Raw genomic sequence first — 20,913 nt, forward strand, 5'->3', positions numbered from 1 at the left:
TGATATATCAAGTCTCTTCTAAATCCTTGTAAAATAATGATGATAAGCTCTATGATAGTATTATTTTTTGTGCATCTAAGCCCCATTGGGATTTTTTTAGGAAGATGATCCTCACAGCGAAGAAGAAGTTGAAAGAGTATACGGCGTACTTCATCTTTTAAAGACGCCAAATTTGGCAAAGAAGTTTTTGATTGTCACTTTCATCTGGTACTTTTATTTTATTTTTCTTTCGTGCATCATAATAAGGGTGCAACGTTATTTAATGTATTGACGAAGTATTGCTGCGCAACAGAAAATATGAAATCTTTTTTTTTCGACCTCTTTCAGAAGTCACCATTTTCACAGGGTTTAATGCCATATACTGCTGGAAATTTTTTTGGCTTTGGCTATTCCTTTGGATATCTGATTGGTTCCTGGATTTCGTCTTAGATACACTGTACAGGAATATGCTTCTCAGCCAATTCCATGATTTTTCTTATGTGATATTTTAAAATACTTAGTGCCGTTTACGTCTATCATGAGTGATAAGCCCCCTTCCTCCCCCCTCAAAAACTAAAAAAAAACTACGTAATATGTAGAATGTTTTAAAACGGCAGAACTTATTAAAATCTGGTTGAAGAAGGGATGTTCTCCAGCATTCATCAGCTCCCCGTTTTATAAATGAAAGTTGTGTGAGTTTAGCCATGCCTTACTAAACATTGTAAAAAAAGAAAGAAAAAAAGTCGTTGTGTAATGACTAAGAAATGCTTCATTTATATAGTTAGGCTCCACAGCGCTCTTCTAACACAAATCTTGAATACGAGTCTGACCCAATATTGCTTGTTCTCACAAGGTCATGCCTTTCTATACAATTCAAATATCAAACCGAAACTATTGCTGTCTGATTTGAAGACCCAATTATTCCACAGCTTATAGAAAAATACTTACGGTTTCTCTCTTTCAACATTTCTAAGCAGAATATATCTCAACCCCTACCCAGATGATGGAATTTACATTTGTGCCTTGGTTTACTGTGGTTGAACTGATGATTTAAATTATTTATTAAAACCTAGTTTCTTAGGATGTATATTGCAAAGGATGTCGAACACGACCCAGTCATCCCTATATTATTATTTTACTCCGAACAAAAGAATTGCATGATGATGTATGATTTAGTTCGCATGATTATAAATGGTTGCATGCTACATAGCATATTAATAATTTGTATTATCAGAATTTTAGACAGGGAAATTACACAATAGTTTTATGACAGTACAGTTTTCAGCAAATCTGCTCATTTGTTAGAAAAGAATTTTGATATCCAATTATTCTGCGTGTTCAATCGCCTTTTGTAGAGCTAAGGTCATTGACATTGGACACAAAGAAGCTCAAGTTCAGTTTCCTTTTAGTGCAGTTTCCTTTTTTCTCCTTGGGTTCGTGATTTTGACGAAACACTTTTGTATATTACGGATGTTTAAAACAAAAACTTTAAGATACACTTTAAATGTTTTCACTTTTTTTTACTTTCATAAATAAAAAAAATTATCAAAACTTTAAAGAATAAATATCAGTATATGTCAAATAAACTGGCGGCAATCCACTTTTTTTTTTTTTTTTTTTTTTTTTTTTTTTTTTTTTTTTTTTTTTTTTTGGTAAAACGCAAATTATGATTGGGTATTAAGAAGACATGGAAGTTATTAGCCCTACTCATATTAATATATGCTTGTTTTTACTCATGTTAATCTCTGCTTGTTTTGAGTCTGACTCGACTATTTGTTGTAATTTCTGTTCAATGTCTGTTTCATTTATTTATTGATAATAATTTGTGGTAGTTCTACGCTTGGAAGATTATTTGACTTTGTTTCTGCTCATTTTTGGCTAAATGTAGCTCTTTACTTTTCTTTGAAAAACTTGTCAGGTGGAATTTTTTTTTGTAAATTAATTCCTGTCCGTTTTTTATTGACATAGTCTTTTTCATGGAAAAAAGAAAATAATATTTATATCATTTTCACTATAAATTCATAGTTTTGATTGCTATTTGCAATTTGGAGAAACTATTTCTACAACCTTTAATGCTGACACAAACAGTATTTTTTTTTTTTTTTAACTGCTGAAGTTGACCTGAAAAATGAGACTTAATATCATTCCCAAAATGACAACCTATATGCTCTGTGACAACCTTGATACACTTACACTCTTTTTATTTATTTAAATTCAAAGAACAGAAGTAGTAATAGCAGTATCCACAAAAGTTTCAACTTAATACCCCCAGTCGTTTCTGATATATTGCTGAGGTGTCTTACTGGCAACCATAATCACAATGCCTTTTGATTTAGTTTAAAGCAACATTTAATTTTAAAGCATAATTGTGGGGGGTTGACATAACCTATATCCCTAAAGGCATAGCTGCTGGAACGTTTTACTATGCTGAACTAAATGATTATCTCAAAATTTTGACTGGATGCGTATGGAAAATGAATGGGCTTCAGAGAAAGGCCATTTGCCCTCCAATCTCTTTTTTTTTCTGAAAAATGCTACTAGAACTTTTAGTTTTGAATCGAATTTGCTCCTTTTCAAGTTTCAATGAATTTCTAGTAATTATAGAGTGTTGATACCTGTGATATTGCTTGTATGCTCATTTGAAAACCAGCATGCATACAGTTTTTTTTATAATTAAAACTCCTACTAAACGCTCCATTAAAGTTTCACCTTAATACCCTTAGTGTCATTAGTTTCAGTAAATGTAGGGTAAGTATTAAAAGCATAATCTTAGTGCCTTCTGGCTAGTTCAAAATTCCCCGCAACTTACTCTTAAAGGTTTAACTTAAAATTCCCCGCAACTTACTCTTAAAGGTTTAACTTAATAATAGAAGTTGTTCTTCAGATATTGCTTTGTAACCTTTTTTGAAAGTCCTCCTGCTCATAGTTTGTTTTGGTTTATTTCGATATCCGCCTAAATATTCCTTAAAAGTTTCACCTTAATGCCCTTAGCTTGCACAGTCACAAAAGTTGTAGCAGCATTAGTAGCAGTGTGTGCATAGTACGTTTATTTTTTTTCAACATCCCCTTCAACAGACGCTGAAAGTTTCAGCTTAATACCGTCAACCATTCCAGAAGCATTTCTGATGCGTCTGCTTGACAACCTGTGTGGACGTAGTGTGTTTCGAATTTGCTCCATGCAGTTTATATATATCCCAAATTTTTCGTCTTAATATCCTTAGTTTTATTAGCAGTAGTAGTAGTAGTAGTAGTAGTAGTAGAAATAATTGTAGTAGCCTAAGTTTTAGTGGCAGTAGTAGCATTAGAAGTAGTATTAATAGTAGTAGTAGTATGAGTAGAAGCATTAGCATTAGGATGCAGATATTTTCTCTTAGTTAGTTCAACATCTCCCACAACAAGCCTTGTTATTTTCAACTTCACACACCAAGCTGTTCCTAAGATATTACTGTTACACCCATTTGACAACACACACAATATACACCCTTTTGACAATACAGACGGCGTATTGTGATTCAGTTCACCTTTTCTCCTCAAAGTTCCTTGAAAATTTCACCTTCATTGCCTTAGGCATAGTTGTAATAGTGCTGACAGTACTAGTATTGATATTACTAGTAGTAGTATCTAATTACTGGAAAAAAAATCTAAGGGCATCGATGGTATATCTGGCACACATTTAAGCTTTGCCAACAATCTTCTCCTAGAGCACCTTTCTCTGGTATTTCAAATGATTTTAGTTACTGGCATCGTTCCAGACAGCTTTGGTGCGGGATTGGTCCATCCTATTCTCAAAAAAGGTAAACCAGCTGACCAGTGCGCTTCATATGGTCCGACCATAGTTTCAACTACTTTTTGTAAGCTATTTGAATTCCTTATTTTTGATGAAATTGCACTTCAATGCACTACTCCGGACAACCAGTTGGGGTTCAAAAAGCATTCAGGGCTGGAACATGTTCACAGCGTTCTTGCAAATCTTCTTGTTGATGCAGATAAAAATGGTGATCTTCTCGTCTTTGGAGCGCTTAATGTTAGTAGAGCCTTCGATTCTAGCATCCATGGCCAAATCCTGCTCAAAGCCCTTCAGCGAGGTGTTTCCTCTTGCATCATTTCCCCTCTTTACAGTATGTACAACAAGATCTTGGCTGTCATCCTGATCCCCTCTCCGTCCGGCACTTTTCCTTCTAAAGAAATGCTGAGTGTCAAGAAAGGCGTACGTCAAGGTGGCAAAACTTCACTATCACTGTTTAATAACGCTATCATCGAAGCACAACAAGTAATAAAGCCGTCGTGCTTTTTCTGTGGCATTAATCTTTCGCTGCTGAACTTCACTGATGACATTTTTCATGTTTCTCATTCGATATCTTTATTACAACAAAATTACGACTCACTTGCAGCGGTATACAAGCAGATCCGACTTCCCTTCAATGAATCTAAAACAGAACTTCGTCTCTTCAATGGTTCAAAAAATGAGCTTTCAGTTAACCTCTCCGTTAAAATTGGCGACACTCTGATTAAGCCCTGTGAGTCTCTTACCTATCTTTGCCTCCCTATTTCTTCTACATTGAAAGACACACGCTCAGCACTGACAAACCACTTCAGTTCCCGTCTACGAGTGTCTTACGGATTACTTGTTGCCAATAAGTATCGTTTCAACCGCCGTGTCCTTGTCCGGCTGTACAATGCTTTTACTACCCCCATCTGCTTGCTCTGGCTCCCTTCTGGAAAATATTCCCAACTACCGAAAAGAAAGCCATTTGTAGCGTATTCTACAGATATGCCAAGTTTCTCCCTCTGTGGCACAGCAATGGCGACATCTCCATGAAATACAATGTCACCAACCCTTCCATGGCCGTAGAGAAGAATCTCCAAATTCAGTGCCAATGTTTTAAGAGCCAACCACCCCTGGACTAGCGTTATTTTAGGATGTTTGTAGTGGAAGTGTATGTAATTTTTTTGCTTTTCTTTCTTTTTCTTTTTTATACTCCATCTTTTCCGTTTTTGACGGTTAATAGATTAATAGTAATAAAAATAATAACAACAGTAGTAATACTAGCATTAGGATTCAAATATTTTTTTTTTTGGTTAGATCAATATCCCTCAAAACAAGCACTGTTATTTTTAAATTCACACAGCAAGCTGTTCCTAAGATATTGCTGTTACACAATTTTGACAACCTGCATACAGATGGTGTGTTGTGAATCAGTTCATCTTCCCTTCTTGAAATTCCTTGAAAGTTTCACTTTCATTGCCTTAGGCATAGTTGTAATAGTAGTTTCAGTAGTTGGAATGATAGTACTACCAATAGTATTGAATAGCGGTAGTACTACTAGCATTAGTAGTATTAACTTATTACCTTTTGGTCAGTAGAACATCCCTCTCATAAAGTCCTGGACCTTTCAACTTAGGTACAATTAGTCATTGCTATGACATTCCTGATAAGTCCTTTTGGTAACCCGTATCTTCATATAGTTCTTGAAATTTTCATTCCAGTGCTCTTAACCTTATAAGTATTTGCAATAGAGGTAGTAGTAGTATTAGTAGTAGTAGTAAATGTAGCAGTAACAGTAGTATTAGCAGTAGTGTACACATATTTCTATTTGGTGAGACGACCTTCCCCTTTAAGCATTCTCTGATAGTTCCAACTTAATACCCAATCCAATCCTTGAAATATGCTATTTTGACAGTTTGCATGCAAGTATTATCTTTTGATTTAGTCCAAGTTTCCCTCGATATTGTAAATGGAGTAGTGTAGTAGTAGTAATGGTGGTAGTTGTAGTAATATTGGTAGCATGCAAATATTGCCTTTTTTGATCATATCAATTACGATTTCCTGAATTTTCCAAATTAGTATACTCTGTTATTCCTGTATTACACCCTTCTGACATTCCGTATATACTTCACGTGCTTTGATTTAGTTCAACACTCTCCTCAACATTCCCTGAAAGGCTCACCTGAATGGCCTTCGTCTTCTTTGAAAGTAAAATTCAAACATGCATACATTTCTCAATATCATATACTATGTGTTAACAATGAACAAATTGCCTAACTTAGAGCTTTTGTCCTGAGGACTGTGGGGAGGTTGAAATCCTTAAAGACATTATTACTGGACCTTTCAACAAGGCTGAATAAAATAGATCTGTTAAAATTTCAATCGGATATGTTTTGGAGAATGATAGGCTTAGAGGGGAGGCGGCTGATTGCCCTCCATTTATTTTTACTCTTAAAAAGAACACTAAAACTTCCGACTTCCAATCAAATGAGCTCCATTCGATTCAAAGTTTATACGACCACCCGTTCCATAAAATCTTAAATGCCCTGGGGCATAACTTAAAGCCCTTGCCCATGGGTTCTGGGGTATTGTTTCCACCCTAAGGCAACATGATTTTTGGACTATTGGTAATAAAATGGTAACCTCAAAATTTCAATTGAATGCGTTTCGGGAAAAGAGGATGTCAGGGGGGACTAGTTGCTCTCCATCATGTTTGAATCTTAAAAAGGAACTAGAACTGTACATTTTCAATCAAATGATTCTCTCCTGAAGTTCACACGACTACCCCTTCCATAAAAAATATTATATGCCTCTGGGGCATAACTTACAACCCTTAACCCCAGACTCTGGGGGACTCTGTCAACACCAAAGGCCTTATTATATGATATTTGGACTATTTTTGAATAAATGGCTATCTGAAATGTTCTATCGGATGTATTTGTTGAAAACACGACGTGGAGGGGGACTGCCCCCCGATCACTTTGACTCATAAAAAGGACAGTAGAACATCTTATTTCTAATAAAATGAGCCCTCTCAGGTGTTTTTACGGCCACGTTTTCTATATAAACCTTATATGCCCTCGGAGCATAGCTTACAATGCTTGCGCTAAGGGCTGTGACGGTGTTGTCTTCATCAAAGACTTAATTTACAGACCTTTCAACTACGCTGAATGGCTATCTCGAAATTTTGATTAGATGCGTTTTGGAAATTGATGAGAGTGGGGGAAGGGTGGCTTGTTGCCCCTTTTTACTTTCGACCATTAAAAAGGGCACTAGCCCTTTCAATTTCCAATCGATTGAGCCTTTTTCGAAGTTTTTATGACAACAAATGGCGACTTCGAAATTTCTATCGGATGCATTCTGGGAAAAAACAAGGGGGGGGGTGGTATCCACCCTCTTATCTCTCTTAATCTGAAAAAGAGCAGTAGAACTTCTGATTACCACACCACTGAGCCCCCTTCTGAAGTTAATATGATCGCCTTTCTATATAAACCTTGATATGCTCCCAGGGAATAACTTACAACCCTTGCCCAGAGGGTTATAGGGGGATTGTCATCCTCAAAGACATAATTTCCGGAGCTTTCAACTACGTTGAACACAACGGTTTTCTCAAAATTTTGATTGAATGTGTTTGGGTAAACGGTGGGTGGGGGAGGGGGTTTGTTGCCCTTTAATCGCTTTCGACTATTAAAAAGGGTACTAGCTCTTTCAATTTCCAACTAAATGAGTCCTTTTCGAAGTTTCTATGACTACTCCCTTGATACGAAGTGCCCTGGTCTAAGACAAAAAAAAATTAATAATAATACATTGGGCCCACATCGCTCTTTACTTAGACAGCGCAATAGCGCTGCCTAAGTAAAGATTTATTGATTTCGTGGGGTTAAATCGAACAGTTTTGACGATACGAGAGAGATGAATATTTTGTTTAATTAGAAAATTATGTCAGAAAGGTGTGAAAAAGACAAATTTTTTAGTTTTCGAAAATGTGTGAGCACTCTTTATAAAAGTGATAGTTTTTAGTTTTATCCCCAGTTTACTTTGATACCCGAAAAATCTGTGGAAACTTCTTCCGTTCTTTTTATTTCAACTAGGTGTCCTTAGAAACCCGTTAGAATAGATATAGACACGTGACGTTTACTAATGGAATCACTTAAACGTTAGTAAATCTAAATCTAAATTGAAGCTACAAACATTTGTTAATTTTTTTTCCAGGTTCACTGTCACAAGTGTTTATGTTGGTCTCTCTTACTATGCACCAGTATTAGGCGGGAATGAGTATCTCAATTTCTTTTTGGCTGGCGCTGCAGAGCTTCCTACTTATTTGCTCTTGTTTCCAACTATGAATAGGTAAGATTTAAGTAGTTATAAAATAGAGACTGCATTTCCCATAAATGTTTGCCTTGGCTAACATAAAATGAAATAGGTTTCATTTTAAGTAGAGGCATCTAAGTCAGTTATTGGAGGTATCCCCATGTATAGTCAGTATTTTGGCTTCGTATTAATAGTCCTGGTTCATCCAGAGGGGGCCTTTCGGGCCTCTTTCACCCCCCTAAATAAAAAAATGAAGTTCGTTTAGACTTGTCCAGTTTTGTCTTAAAATTTTACCTAGGTTTTCGGATCCCCCACTTTTTCGCAAAAACCCAATCATTGCACCACAATGCTATTGGTGTTTCATGAACTAATCCCAATTCTCTCAATAATTCTTTCTTTCTTTATTCATTAAATGTAGTTTTTATTTTTTTATTGAAAATGTTTCATAATCTTCTTAATCAGATTTATTTGTTCATTTTATCTTTTAATTTTGAAATAAAACATCAGGGGAGTGTAAATAAAGTAAACTTAGGTTGGAATTTACTAAAAAGTCCACAGCCTGCCATTCGACGGGAACAAGTAAAGCCGTAGCGTATACCCATTTGTGAGAACCAGGAAAAAATAATTGCCCACTTTCTCTAGCCACAAAATTCTAAGGCCATTTCATAAAAAGTGTATAGTGTTGGGACATATTCTTTTAAAATCGACTTCCAAAGCCTAGAATAAATGTATTTTAATACATTCGGCCGCGATCTTTGTATTCAAGATTTCGTTGTTCATGCCCCCCCCCCCTGTTTTTTTTTCTCTTACTATTGCAGTCTAAGTCTCTTGGCTGGATCAGATGAGTCAAGGGTTTACTTTAGGGAGCCAGAGCCATCTAACATCATGCCCTCTAACGTGGGTTAGGTTGCAAAAAGTTATGTCTGGGCTGTAAAAATTGAAAAATAAAGTAGGTATTAGTGTACACTTTTGGTTTCCTTTGATATTTAGTTAAGTAAAACAAGTGAGTTAATTCACTTCGAAAAAGAAATGTTTATCTGCATTGTTTGATCAGATATTGTTCTTGATAAAGAAAGGCAGCCTTTCCAAGGTTTATATTTATTTATTTATTTGAGATCCCGTCATACAAAAGCAAGAAGATGGAGCAGTAAAAGAAAAAAAAATGATAAAACAATAAAGACAACAATTATACACTTCGCAAAATACACGACAAGCGAATAGACGAAAGAAATCAGAATAAAATAATGACTTCTAAGTGAACGAGTATAAACACAATCATTAACTTTCTAATGTGCCCATTATCTTACCACTGCAAGATATGGCTCCAGTCGTGTGACAATTTAACCATTAAGATTGACAACACATGTTGCAGTACAAGGATCAGTTATACTATAATGAATAAACACAAACGAGTTTCGGGTCCAAAGTGCGAGCCGAAGGAGAAAATTTGAGAAACAATAATAGCACAGTTAATTTCCATAATATATGTGTGAGAAAAAAATCTTCAGAACAGCGCGAAATGCTATATATGCTGCAGAACAATAACATTCAACAATCTTACAATAATTAAAATTATTATTATTATTAAAAATTATTTAAAACCCCGTCACAATTAAACATACAACAAGACAAAGCATAGGAAAGGGGAAAACAATAATATATCACTGCTTAAGAATGTAGGACCAATCATTTAACATCCCATCTATTTTTCTATTATGTTTCGCTATCCGTCTGGCAACGGTAATATCTGGGTCTGCAACCTTGAATTTCGCAGTAGAGAGCGAATTTCTATACCACGGAGGCAGACGAAGCAGATACTTGGCAAAACGACGAAATATGAATCGGGTTGTACCCTTGTCAGTTTTAGTTAAGAGTTTCCAGAAGGGTGCGGTATAGACGATGTAGGGAAGTGCAACAACATTACATAGACTTCCTAGAAGAGGTTGGGTGAATCGAAGTTTACAAGATACAATGGAAGCGTAAGCTGCTGGGATTATACGTCTGATTTCTTCAAGAAGAAGTTCTCGGGTATGTCGGATAGAAGAAGCAATGGGCAGACCTAGATTCATAAGGTGTTCTATAGGTTGAACGGAGCCAGATCCAAGTGTGATGGAAGGGGCAGAGGAATCTGTTTTCCAGTTAAATACGACAATAATAGATTTGAATGAGATGAATTCAAGCCCAACTTTCTGGTATTCCGCTCCAAGGATTCCAAAACTTTCGGTGATACTTTGAAGAGTTCGACTAAGGTTTAGGATGTCGTCTGCATAGTATACCAAGGAGAGGTTTACAGACGACAAATCAGTGAAGGTGGGCACAAATCTTTTGCTCCCTGAACATAGTTATTAAAGAGCTTGGTAGAGGTGACGGGCTCTTTTCTATACTGGGATAAGTTGTCTACGTGGAATTGTGGGCATGCCTTTATCCGGGGGCAGCTTCAGGCGGATACGTAGTCTGGAATATAAATCCCGAAGAGAACGAATAATGGCCAGATTCGATCCAAATTTACCAGCTTTCAGAAGCATTGTTGCATGGGTAAGAGAGTCGAATGCACGTCTGACATCATGTCCCCCCCCCCAAAAAAAAAGGCTTGCTCCACACGATTGCGTATCATTTTGGCATTTGCCACAGCTGTTAAAGCGTCGGCACACCTGGTGCCTCTCTCAAATCCAAACTGGTGTAGAGGGTTATAGAAGACTCATGTTCCCGAATAAATAGTAACTTAAAGAGTTTGCAAAGGGATGTAGCTACAGTAATAGGGCGGAAGGATGCACAGTTGACCTCAGATATCCCTTTTTTAGAGATAGGAGTCTGATCTCTGATGCAAAAAGAAGAAGGAACGATACTCTGAGTGAAAATTTTCTGCATGAGTAGAGAAAGATGACCAATAAGAAGTTTTCATGCGTATTTCAAAGGAATCGCACTGACTCTGTCAATACTAGATGAACGTTTTCATTTTGATTTTTGGATGGCATCTTTGACAAAACGGGTACTGACCACCAAATCTTCGTTGGGCTGAGCATCCAGAAACTGATCCAGAGCTACTTCATAAGATTGCTCTGTGATGAGGTCAGGGGCAGAAAGCTCAGATTAATAATATGCATACCATTCTGCCTCAGGAATATCAGCTGAGGATAGTGACGAAGAAGGGGATGCTGAGGAGGAGACAAATTCAAACACCCTACTTTGGTCTTGTTTTGCGTGAGCAGAATATCTATTTATAAGATCTCTACGATACTGAGTAAGAATTTGAAAAACTTCCGTTTCGTGGAGATCCGTATGTCATTCACATGTCCGAATGGAGCTTTTTACATGAAGTAAAAAGCTCCAGAATTATGGACTCAAGGAACCTAGTTTGCTCAATATTTGACCAATCACGACGATACCATTCCGCTGGGGAATCACGTGCTAGTGGACTACTTTGAAAAACCGAAGATGACACACCTTTAGACCAATTTATAGGGAAGTGGTCAGACAGCTGATAATCAAATATAATGTTAACTGTATTGGCGTTCAGATTTGAAGATACAGCAACGTGGTTCAAGTTAGAGGTTTGCGAAGACGTGTGAATATACGTGACATCCGACATTTTATCTAATACACGTAAAAAATAACTAAATAAAGCCTTAACGATAGTAGTATGTGGAGACGCTTAAGAATTTGGCTCAGAAAAATAACAATTAGAGTCTCCGGCTATAACACAAGGTAAATCTATACGCCGATTTTTTTTCTATACGAGAACCTAACTTCTCGCACGATAAAGCAAATAGTTGCTCTGACTGATTGTTGGAGTAATCAGTGGGTAGATACACACTAATATAAAATCTCAAGTCCACTCTCGCAGCTAAGTAATGATCATTTAGTTCGAACAAGCTAGAAAGGAGAGCCGATTTAACGAAAATAACGAAAATTTAACGTCTGCTTCTGTCATTCAGCTTTCTAGCAGGCACGGAGTACTACGTCATGCCATCAAGTGTAAGTATGTTGATACCATGTTTAGTAACAAAATGTTCCTGGAGAAAAATCACGTTATAACTAGAGCTGAGGCTTTCCAACACAGGAATTTGAGTTGTAAATGACCCATTGATATTCCTTGATCGTAGAAACGAGTCCTTGGGCTAAAGTTTTGCAGTTTTTCGGGGATTTTACATTATAACACGAGTGACCATTTGTCTTGCAACGTACGAAAAAGTCACTTTTTTGGCATGTAGTTTTGCGATCGGTTGACATATATTCAGAACGCAATGCACTGTTCTTACAATTCATGACAAGGTGACCAATCCCATGGCAATTGAAGTAACACAAACTCTTCAACCGGGAGGCGTTCATATCCAACTTTCAAAGATGCTTTCAGAATATCAGGATCTGCTCAAGACGGAAAGTAAACTTTAAATATTCGGAACTTGTCACACTGTACTGCTTTAGTACACCTGGGGATTAGCTGTTTCTGTAAGAGCTCGGCTAAATCTTCTGGCACTCGCTTAATCGCCGTGACAAAAGCAGGCTCCTTGAGGGAAATGATAAGCGATGGTTCGGTGCGCTTAACATTTTCGACTATCTGGCCCGCGGTTTGCTTGGACTCGTCGTTAGAGCGGCAAAACTCGGTTATATCGTTTGGATTTGGGCCCACCTTGTCGATGAACGTTTTTCGTTCATTTGGGTCTTTTGGGTGGTTTTTAAGTATCACAGAGTAGAGTGGTGAGAAGTTTGTGGATTGGGGGAGCTGGGACTTTTCAGGCAGGCTGATCGGGAAGTGGCTAGCATTCAACATAAATCTATCTATTTTCTCGAAAGTTCATTTCCTTTCGAAACTACCGTGGCATGAACAGACTCGTCAATGGCAAGTACTTCAAACGGACTGTAAATTACAAACATCAGGATCAGAACATTTTGCTTTGCCGTCGTGACTAGCAACTTGCACATATCAGTAGAATTGTCATCATCTTTGGCATACGAAACCATCCGGGTTTTGATATCCAGCTCAGAATGAAGGGTCTTCTTATCTTGTAAAATTGCACAGTGATTTTAAAAAGTTCAGAATGGGGCTAAAACCAACTTTTTAGCCATCTTATTTCCAGCCACAATCCAAATCGTAATCCATAAATCAGATACGGTTGTTCGATCGATATTGTAATGGTGACGTCACACAGTAGCAATATAATTTTATTTAGGTCAAGACCTATAATCCTTTGCCAAAGATTGCGAAATCTGACTAGCCTCACAGGGATGAAATTCACTTAAAAATCTTAATGGTTTGATAATATCAATGAAATATCCAATTCAGTATAGGTGGAACGCAGTTATATGTTGCCGAAACGTAGCACGAATGCAGTTATACGTTTTGGGTATGACTCCCCCACCCCGGTGTTCAGTAATTTGTCGCCCTAGCCCCAACATTTTCTTTTCTCACGCTTCTGTCAACAGAACTGCCATAAGTATTCTAATCCGAAAATGAAATCTTGTGGGGTAATTATGCGTATCGTTTGATGAAATTGAAATTCATTAATTGGCTTTAAGCTTAAAATTCTATAACTAAAGACGATATATGAATTAAGAGTTTATTTCTTTGTCAGCCCATGCCATATAAACTAATTGTAAATTTTTTCAACTTGTGAAACACTTTGTTTTTCACAACTTTACTCCGTTAAGTATGTTGACTTTGGCGACCTTCTTCATTGTCAAGAAAGTGAAAAAAAAAAGAAACTTCACCGCTTAGAAATTCATTTCTAAAGTTACTTTAATTTCTTCATATGAAGGGGTAAAGAGCGAAACTTTGAATGGATTTGCGCGGAGAGGAATGTTCGCACCTGTACTGGCCTCAGGTGGATTGCTACTGCAGGGAGTTGTGAGTTGTAGTAGTAGTAGTAGTAGTAGTAGTAGTAGTAGTAGTAGCAGTAGTAGCAATATTTGATTCAGAGACAACGCTAATTTGATCCTCCTCTGTTTGAAATCCACGAGTAATTTTTTTTCAAATCTTTTTCCTACGCCCTCTATCTCCTATATATATTACTCCTTTGTAAGATGTGTTGCCGAAGATGGCCCTCCGTTTTATGCTTTGGCTCTGAATATGTTTGACATCGTTTCGGTTGATCCATGACAAGACTAAAAGAACACGGCTCTCTCTGATTACCTACTGGAGAAACCTTGTGCTCAATGGAAGCTTTAAGTAAAGCTTGTTGTTGATACTTTCCCCTTGAGTCAATAGTTAAAATTACTTTTGTAATGGATTGAGATTCCAGTGCTGTCCTCTCTTTCATTTAACATCCTTTACAGTTCTAACAACGTTGAATTTTCTTGAGAAAGTGGGAATTGTATTTAATTTTTTGACCGGATCGTGGAATTGTTGATTAAAGAATAAAAATAAAGTTTGAAGGAGTGTCAATGATTGTCAATGAAACCCAATTGTAGTATCTACTTTTCATTAGAATTTTAAAATGTAATTATTATTTTTAAAATTTCCTCTCCGTTGAAAAAAAAAAATGAGGACATGAATTGCAAAAAGGTATAATTCTCTCATGTTTTAGCATAAAACCTTCTTTATTACTAAATGTAAAGTAAGTGCCATAGATATATCATTGTGTAGACCGGTAATAGTATGTCAAATGTATCCTATTCACGGAATCAAGTTGAAAGAAGAAAACACTGCTTAATAACGAAGTGGTTGCCATGTAAGATCTTTGTAGTCTTATTTTTGCTGTTTTTCGGGTGAACGGAATCAATGTAGTTTAACTGTATTTCTGTTACCTGACTTTAATTCTAGAGTATAATTTATGTCTACGTATTAAAATCATAATGATTTTGTTTTAAATGAGTGGTGTCATTAAGACCTATATTAATTTCGGGAGAAGGAAGTGTTCCCAGCCCGTATACTCTGTGGAGGGAGCTGGATGCTGGATTTAAAAAAAGATCAGTTAACGGATGAATTTTACAGAAATAATCTGAGATTAGGGGAAAACAGGTAAACTAGTAATATTTTTGAAGGTGGGGAGGGGGAGGGGGGCTGCAAAGTTCCCTTCACATGTGTAATTACCAAGACGTTGCTTAATACCTTCATTTGGTACTGACAAACTTTTGAGAAGTAATTTTGAACATAGAAAGAGGGTATTTGAAAAAAAAAAATTTTAAGGGGCGTCGCCAGCCCCATAAGTGGAAATTCATGTAGGCAGAAAATTCATTTTGAGAAACACTCATAAAGCGCTACAAAAGAGGTGAATTAGTGGCAAATTATAGGATATTTGTGAACATCTATAGGGATATACAGAAATATTTATAAGAGTGATGATTTTTTGGGTTTGGAAGCTGCACCGTGTTCCTCCTATTTGCATGTTTGTGTGGATGGTAACTTTTAGCAAATGGTAGCGTTTTTTATGACAACGAAAGAGAAAAGGAAAGGGCAAATGGTAACCTGGAAAAATACGAAATATCAGGGCTGCCACAATGTCCCTAAAAGTCCCTAAAACAGCTTTCAAGTCTCTGTAAGTCCTTTTTTGCAGATTTAAACTATGCCAATACTTCAGCTAAGAAGTGATCTTTAGTTGCCCGAGGCTGCAAAATAATTTCAAGTTTACAGCCTCCAAGCCTTCTTGATAAATGATGGACGATGGGATTTGATGTCCTTTGCCTCTGGAGTCACTTAAGCGGTTTTGCTTTTTGTGTTCGTTTCTTAGATATGTATCTCCGGAAATTCGACATTTTTTCTCAACTCACTCTTAATCGAATAATAACTACACCAAAGTAGCCATTGAAGTCAAACCCTTTCCTTATGTCATTTTTGCTGAATAATAGCTGGAACCTAGCAAAGAGTAATCCCTGGGGTGTAGTGACCGAAAATGAAATAAAAATAGTTAAAAAAAAAATAATGCTAAAAAAATACTCAGCGAAGAGAAATCCAGGAATGGTAACTGTTGTTCACTTTTATCTCAACATTAGTTTATTGTCTCGAAATTTTCCTATCGGAATTAAAAAAAAAAAAAAAAAAAAAAAAAAAAAACACTTCTGAAACCTCTCAAAAATGATCTCACGTCGTGAAGTAGACCACTGAAATTACCATGTTCTAAAACTTTTCATTATACGTTTATAGCCCCCTCTTCAAAACCAAAAATCTGGGAGCATAGTTGTGTCTCCATTTTTTCATCCCCAAGTCCTTAGGTAGTATTAGATTGACACTTTGGGCCTGAAGCACAAAGTGTAAGTTTCGAGTTCAAGTCTCGTGCTCGAACTTTTTTTGCAAATGGTGTTAAAGCAAGTAGGACATGGATAGCCTACTTTCTTCAGCATTAAAGTACTCTCCGCATCCTCGATCAAAGCGATGACTGTGAAACAAGAATGTCGTTTCAAGTTGCGAAATGTGTCTCGAGAATCAGAGAGAGCTGGAAAATAAGAGTGAAGAAGCGTAGCGAGGGCTTTTTAGATTCCGAGACACCAATAGCCGCTTTTCTTTTCTTGTTCGCCGTTAATTGTGAAGAAGTTTAACGGTAATTCCCTTAAGAAGCAGGTGTTCTTGATTTCCTTTGAGACGCAGGTGCTTGTTACGTAATACTAAAAGAAGTTGCGTGAGTTGTTAAATGTATTGGGGAGTACGTAATCTTGCGTGAATTGTTTTGCTAGGGCTCAGGGCCTTCTAGTCAAGTGGGGGCCTTCAGTTGTAACTGAGAAAAACGCATTGTACACATGTCGATGTTACGTAATACTGATACGAATGTTTTCTTCAAGATGCTTCAAGACATTTTTTAGATGTTTCAAGACATTTACCGACGTTTCTAAGACATTTTTTCTTCAAGACATTTTTCAAGGCATTTCAAGACGTTCTTTAAGACATTTTCTTCAAGACTTTTTAAGACGTTTTCTTTAAGACGTTATTTTTCATGATTTTTTTCAAGACTTGTTTCTTCAGGTGCCATTCAAGTGGGCAACCCCCGGTTATACCTAAGAATGGCGCTCAGGTGAGTGTCACGTAATAATTTAGGAGATGTTTTTTTCTTGGAGTTTTTTGTTTTTTGTTATGAAATATTATTGTTATAAATTTGACACTCAAGCGAGTGTTGTATCATAGCATTTTCATCCGGTTTTGAGCAAAACTACAGTTTGAAACGTTGATTTGTCTGATTTTTTTCTGTTTTCGATCATCAACGTCTTTACTTGGTGCTCATTAACAAAAGAAGATTTTTGTTAAACAAATAATTCTTATAATATCGTTTAGAGGAGCTTTACCGGGTTTGAGAGACTCTGTTATCTGATTCTGTTTGGTTTTTTCTTTACTTGGCGCTCATTAAAAGACGAAGATTTTTTGTTAAATAAATAATTCTTGTATTTTTTAAAACAGCCTTACGGGGTTTGGGAGACTGTTGCCTGATTTCATGTGTTTTCCTTTACTTGACCTTCATTCAAAAAACGAAGCTTTATTGTTAAATAAATAATTCTTGAATCTTTTTAAAGTGCTTTATGGGGTTTGAGAAACTCTGTTGCAAGATTCCGTTTGGTTTTTTCTTTACTTGGTGCTCATTAAAAACAAAGATTTCTTGTTAAATAAATAATTCTTGTATCTTTTAAAGGAGCTTTAAGGGTTTGAGAGACTCTGTTACTTGTTCCATATGTTTTTTCTTTAATTGGCCCTCGTTAAAAAAACAAAGATTGTTGTTAAATAAATAATTCACCCTCACTCCATTGGGGAATTCTTGGTTCTTACATTCGATTCCTTGAGTGCAGAAAAAATCTCTGATGATGGATTATAAAGGTTTCCTGAATCAAATCACATCTTTCATAAGCGGTTTTGGAATGTCTTGAGGGGGAAAACACATTGAAGAAAAATAATTCTTGAAGAAAAGAAACATCTCGAAAAAATCTCGAAGAAAAAAACATCTCCTAAGGTATTAGATAACATTTGAGTGCCGCCTCGAGCGCCATCCTCAGTTACACCCGGGGGTTCTCCACTTAACCGGTACCTGAAGAAACAAGTCTGGGAGAAATCTTGCAGGAAAACGTTTGTAAAATGTCTTAAAATATATTGAAACGTTTTGAAAAATGTCTTGTAGAAAATGTCTTAAACAACATCTTGAAATGTCTAGAAACGTCTTGACAAAAGCTTTGAAGAAAAATGTCTTAAAAACGTCTTGAAATCTCTTAAAACGTCACGAAAATGTCTTGAAGCATCTTGAAGAAATCATTTGTATAAGTATTACGTAACCCCCACGTGCGCACAATACGTCATGCTCAGTTACAATTGAAGGTTTCCCACTTGACTAGTGGGTACTGAGCTCTAGCAAAACTAGTCAGGTGGGATGACGTCATCCTCCATAAATTTAACAAGTCATGCAACTCCTTTTTAGTTTCAAGTTACAAGCACCTATGTCTGTAGGGAGTCGCTGTTAACTTCTTCGTGGTTTACGGTGAAGAAGTAAACAGTAGCGGATATAGGCGTCGTGGAATCCAAAAATCCCTCACTACTAAAAAGAACGATGGAAGCGTCTAGAAAAAAAGCAAATGCTCCCTCAGCTTTTTTCCATCAAACGAAGAATAGAGGCTCTTGAAAAGTAATTACAAGAAAAGAAAATTTCTTGTGCCGTTGGGCACAAGTAGGAAGATACTCGTGGGATGTCTGAAGAGCCTGAAATCGGCTTAAAATCGCCATTGAGAAGGAAGACCTGATTGAAATTCAACTGCAGTTGCTTCAAACTATACGTTTGAAGGTCTAAAGGAAGCAAAGCCAAGGCCAGAAAAAAACAGTAAAAGAAATGTTGCGATCTTGTGATTATTTTCTGGCCATTAATTAAAGTAGTTACTTATGTATTTTCCAAACTTCTGTACCTACATAGTTGAAAATAAATAAAAAAAATTAACATAGAAGGATCCAAATGAAAGCCAAGGGGTCAGATCATCTTGATATTAACCATGTCTTTTCAGAAAATAATGACGTTACTTTGCCGGCCGTCCAAATTTCTGATATATGAGAGATCGGTTTAAATTTCGAGAATTATGTTGATTATGTCTTTTATACGGTATTCAACAGCTAGACCAGGTCCCTTAGGTCCTTTTTTCTGTCTCAGGAAGGTCCTTAAAGGTCCCTTTTTCCACCAAAAAAAGTGAGAATCCACCAAAAAAAGTGTGAATCCATTCCTGGATTCACTATTTTTGACTATTTGAACCTGTGTCAGCCCTGAACTATTCACTATACAAGCCTATCATAATATAATCACACAATTTACTGGTAAAATGTATTCTTTGTATCTTTCTTAGAAATATTTCTGTATTCTAAACGAAATAATTCATGACAAAGTTTAATTATTTGGAATTTGCCGAACTAACTATTTACCAAAACTCTTTTTTTTTGTGACTTGTTCCTTGATGTGTCAACACTGCTCAGAAACTAACCGATTACCGATGTCTGAAACGTCAATTATCTGTCATTATCCATATTTTGTGCTTTACTTTTTAGATGGGGTCGTCGCTGGGTACTCTGGGCTTCGATGATAATCGGTGGAGCTGCTTGCCTAGGAACTGTCTTATCAGAGGATGGTAAGTTAGACTCGCAGACTTAAATCACAACGAATTACTTAAAATCGTATTGCACGAGATAGAAGTCCCAGGTCTTTTTTAAACATGAAAAGGAAATAGAAAAGTAATACGAGGTTACGTTTTTAAGAAATGGGCCGTATGCCTCTGAGTTTGAAGCTATTGGATTTTTCTGCAAAAATTTAAAATCCAAATACCTGTCTCTTGTTACAACATTACAAGTCTCAGCTTTAGATTTTATTTCTGTTAAAACTCCTTTTAATAAAAACCATTTGACTAAAAATTTTGATAATAAGCCTAATTTCTTATCTTTGGGATTTATGCTACCCAAAAGATACATTGGCCATAGTATCCAAAAGTATCCTATTGCACTCAAAAATCCTTTTAATTCTTATCTGCTAGCTGTATTTTTAGAGGCGCATTTATATAAAAGGTGATAAAGGAAACGGGACGGCCGAATTTTACAAACCAATGGAGCTCATATTTATTCCCTGTTTGATTTTTAAAAATCAAATGTATGGATCTGGATTATGAACTGCCTTTTTGCCAGTTCCTTCTCTAGTTTTGAGTATTGATGCACACCCAGGCCGAACTCTTGAGAAGGAAGTAGATAAAAGAAGTGGTACTATATTTCATAGATCAAAGACTTTGCTTTCTTATCCGTGTCGTGGTCCCTCTGCCAGGAAGTACTATGGGAGTTTGAGAGGAGGCCATCCTTTAGTTTTGGGCACTTCCTGTTTGCCTTCCCCAGATTTCTCCAGCTACTCATTTAGAACTGGGCTGAATCCGTCGTAGCTCAAAGAGTCACGCCACTGATCCTTGTCCCAAACTGAATAATCGACGACACGAGGAGTTGAAACTATCAAACAGTTCGTGGTAACGAACTGTAGTAAGGAGCGACCCGGCTCAATAGTAACCAAAACTCTAAAAAATTGAATTTTGATATCAATAGCTACATCAAAAGAATCGCATTTTAATGCTGATTTTAAATATATAAGTTTCATCAAGTTTAGTCTTACCCATCAAAAGTTACGAGCCTGAGAAAATTTGCCTTATTTAGGAAAATAGGGGGAAACACCCCCTAAAAGTCGTAGGATCTTAACGAAAATGACACCATCAGATTCAATGTATCAGAGAACCCTACTGTAGAAGTTTCAAGCTCCTATCTACAAAACTGTGGAATTTTGTATTTTTTGCCAGAAGACAAATCATGGGTGCGTGTTTATTTGTTTGTTTTTTTGTTTTTTGTTTTTTTCCCAGGGGTCATCGTATCGACCAAGTGGTCCTAGAATGTCGCAAGAGGGCTCATTCTAACGGAAATGAAAAGTTCTAGTGCCCTTTTTAAGTGA

General features: G+C 36.6%; 1 protein-coding gene across 6 annotated transcripts in view; it reads left to right on the forward strand.

Moving 5' to 3' along the window:
* LOC136035425 (beta-alanine transporter-like) overlaps positions 1–20,913 on the forward strand; it is a 112,397-nt gene that overhangs the window by 67,690 nt on the left and 23,794 nt on the right. For all 6 annotated transcript variants that reach the window (XM_065717222.1, XM_065717218.1, XM_065717221.1 and 3 more), the window contains 3 exons: positions 101–207; positions 7,958–8,092; positions 19,488–19,567. In XM_065717222.1, the coding sequence (XP_065573294.1) occupies positions 101–207; positions 7,958–8,092; positions 19,488–19,567 (322 nt within the window). The remainder of the gene's footprint in view (positions 1–100; positions 208–7,957; positions 8,093–19,487; positions 19,568–20,913) is intronic.

Source organism: Artemia franciscana, chromosome 14 (genome assembly GCF_032884065.1).
Source record: "Artemia franciscana chromosome 14, ASM3288406v1, whole genome shotgun sequence".
NCBI lineage: Eukaryota > Metazoa > Arthropoda > Branchiopoda > Anostraca > Artemiidae > Artemia > Artemia franciscana.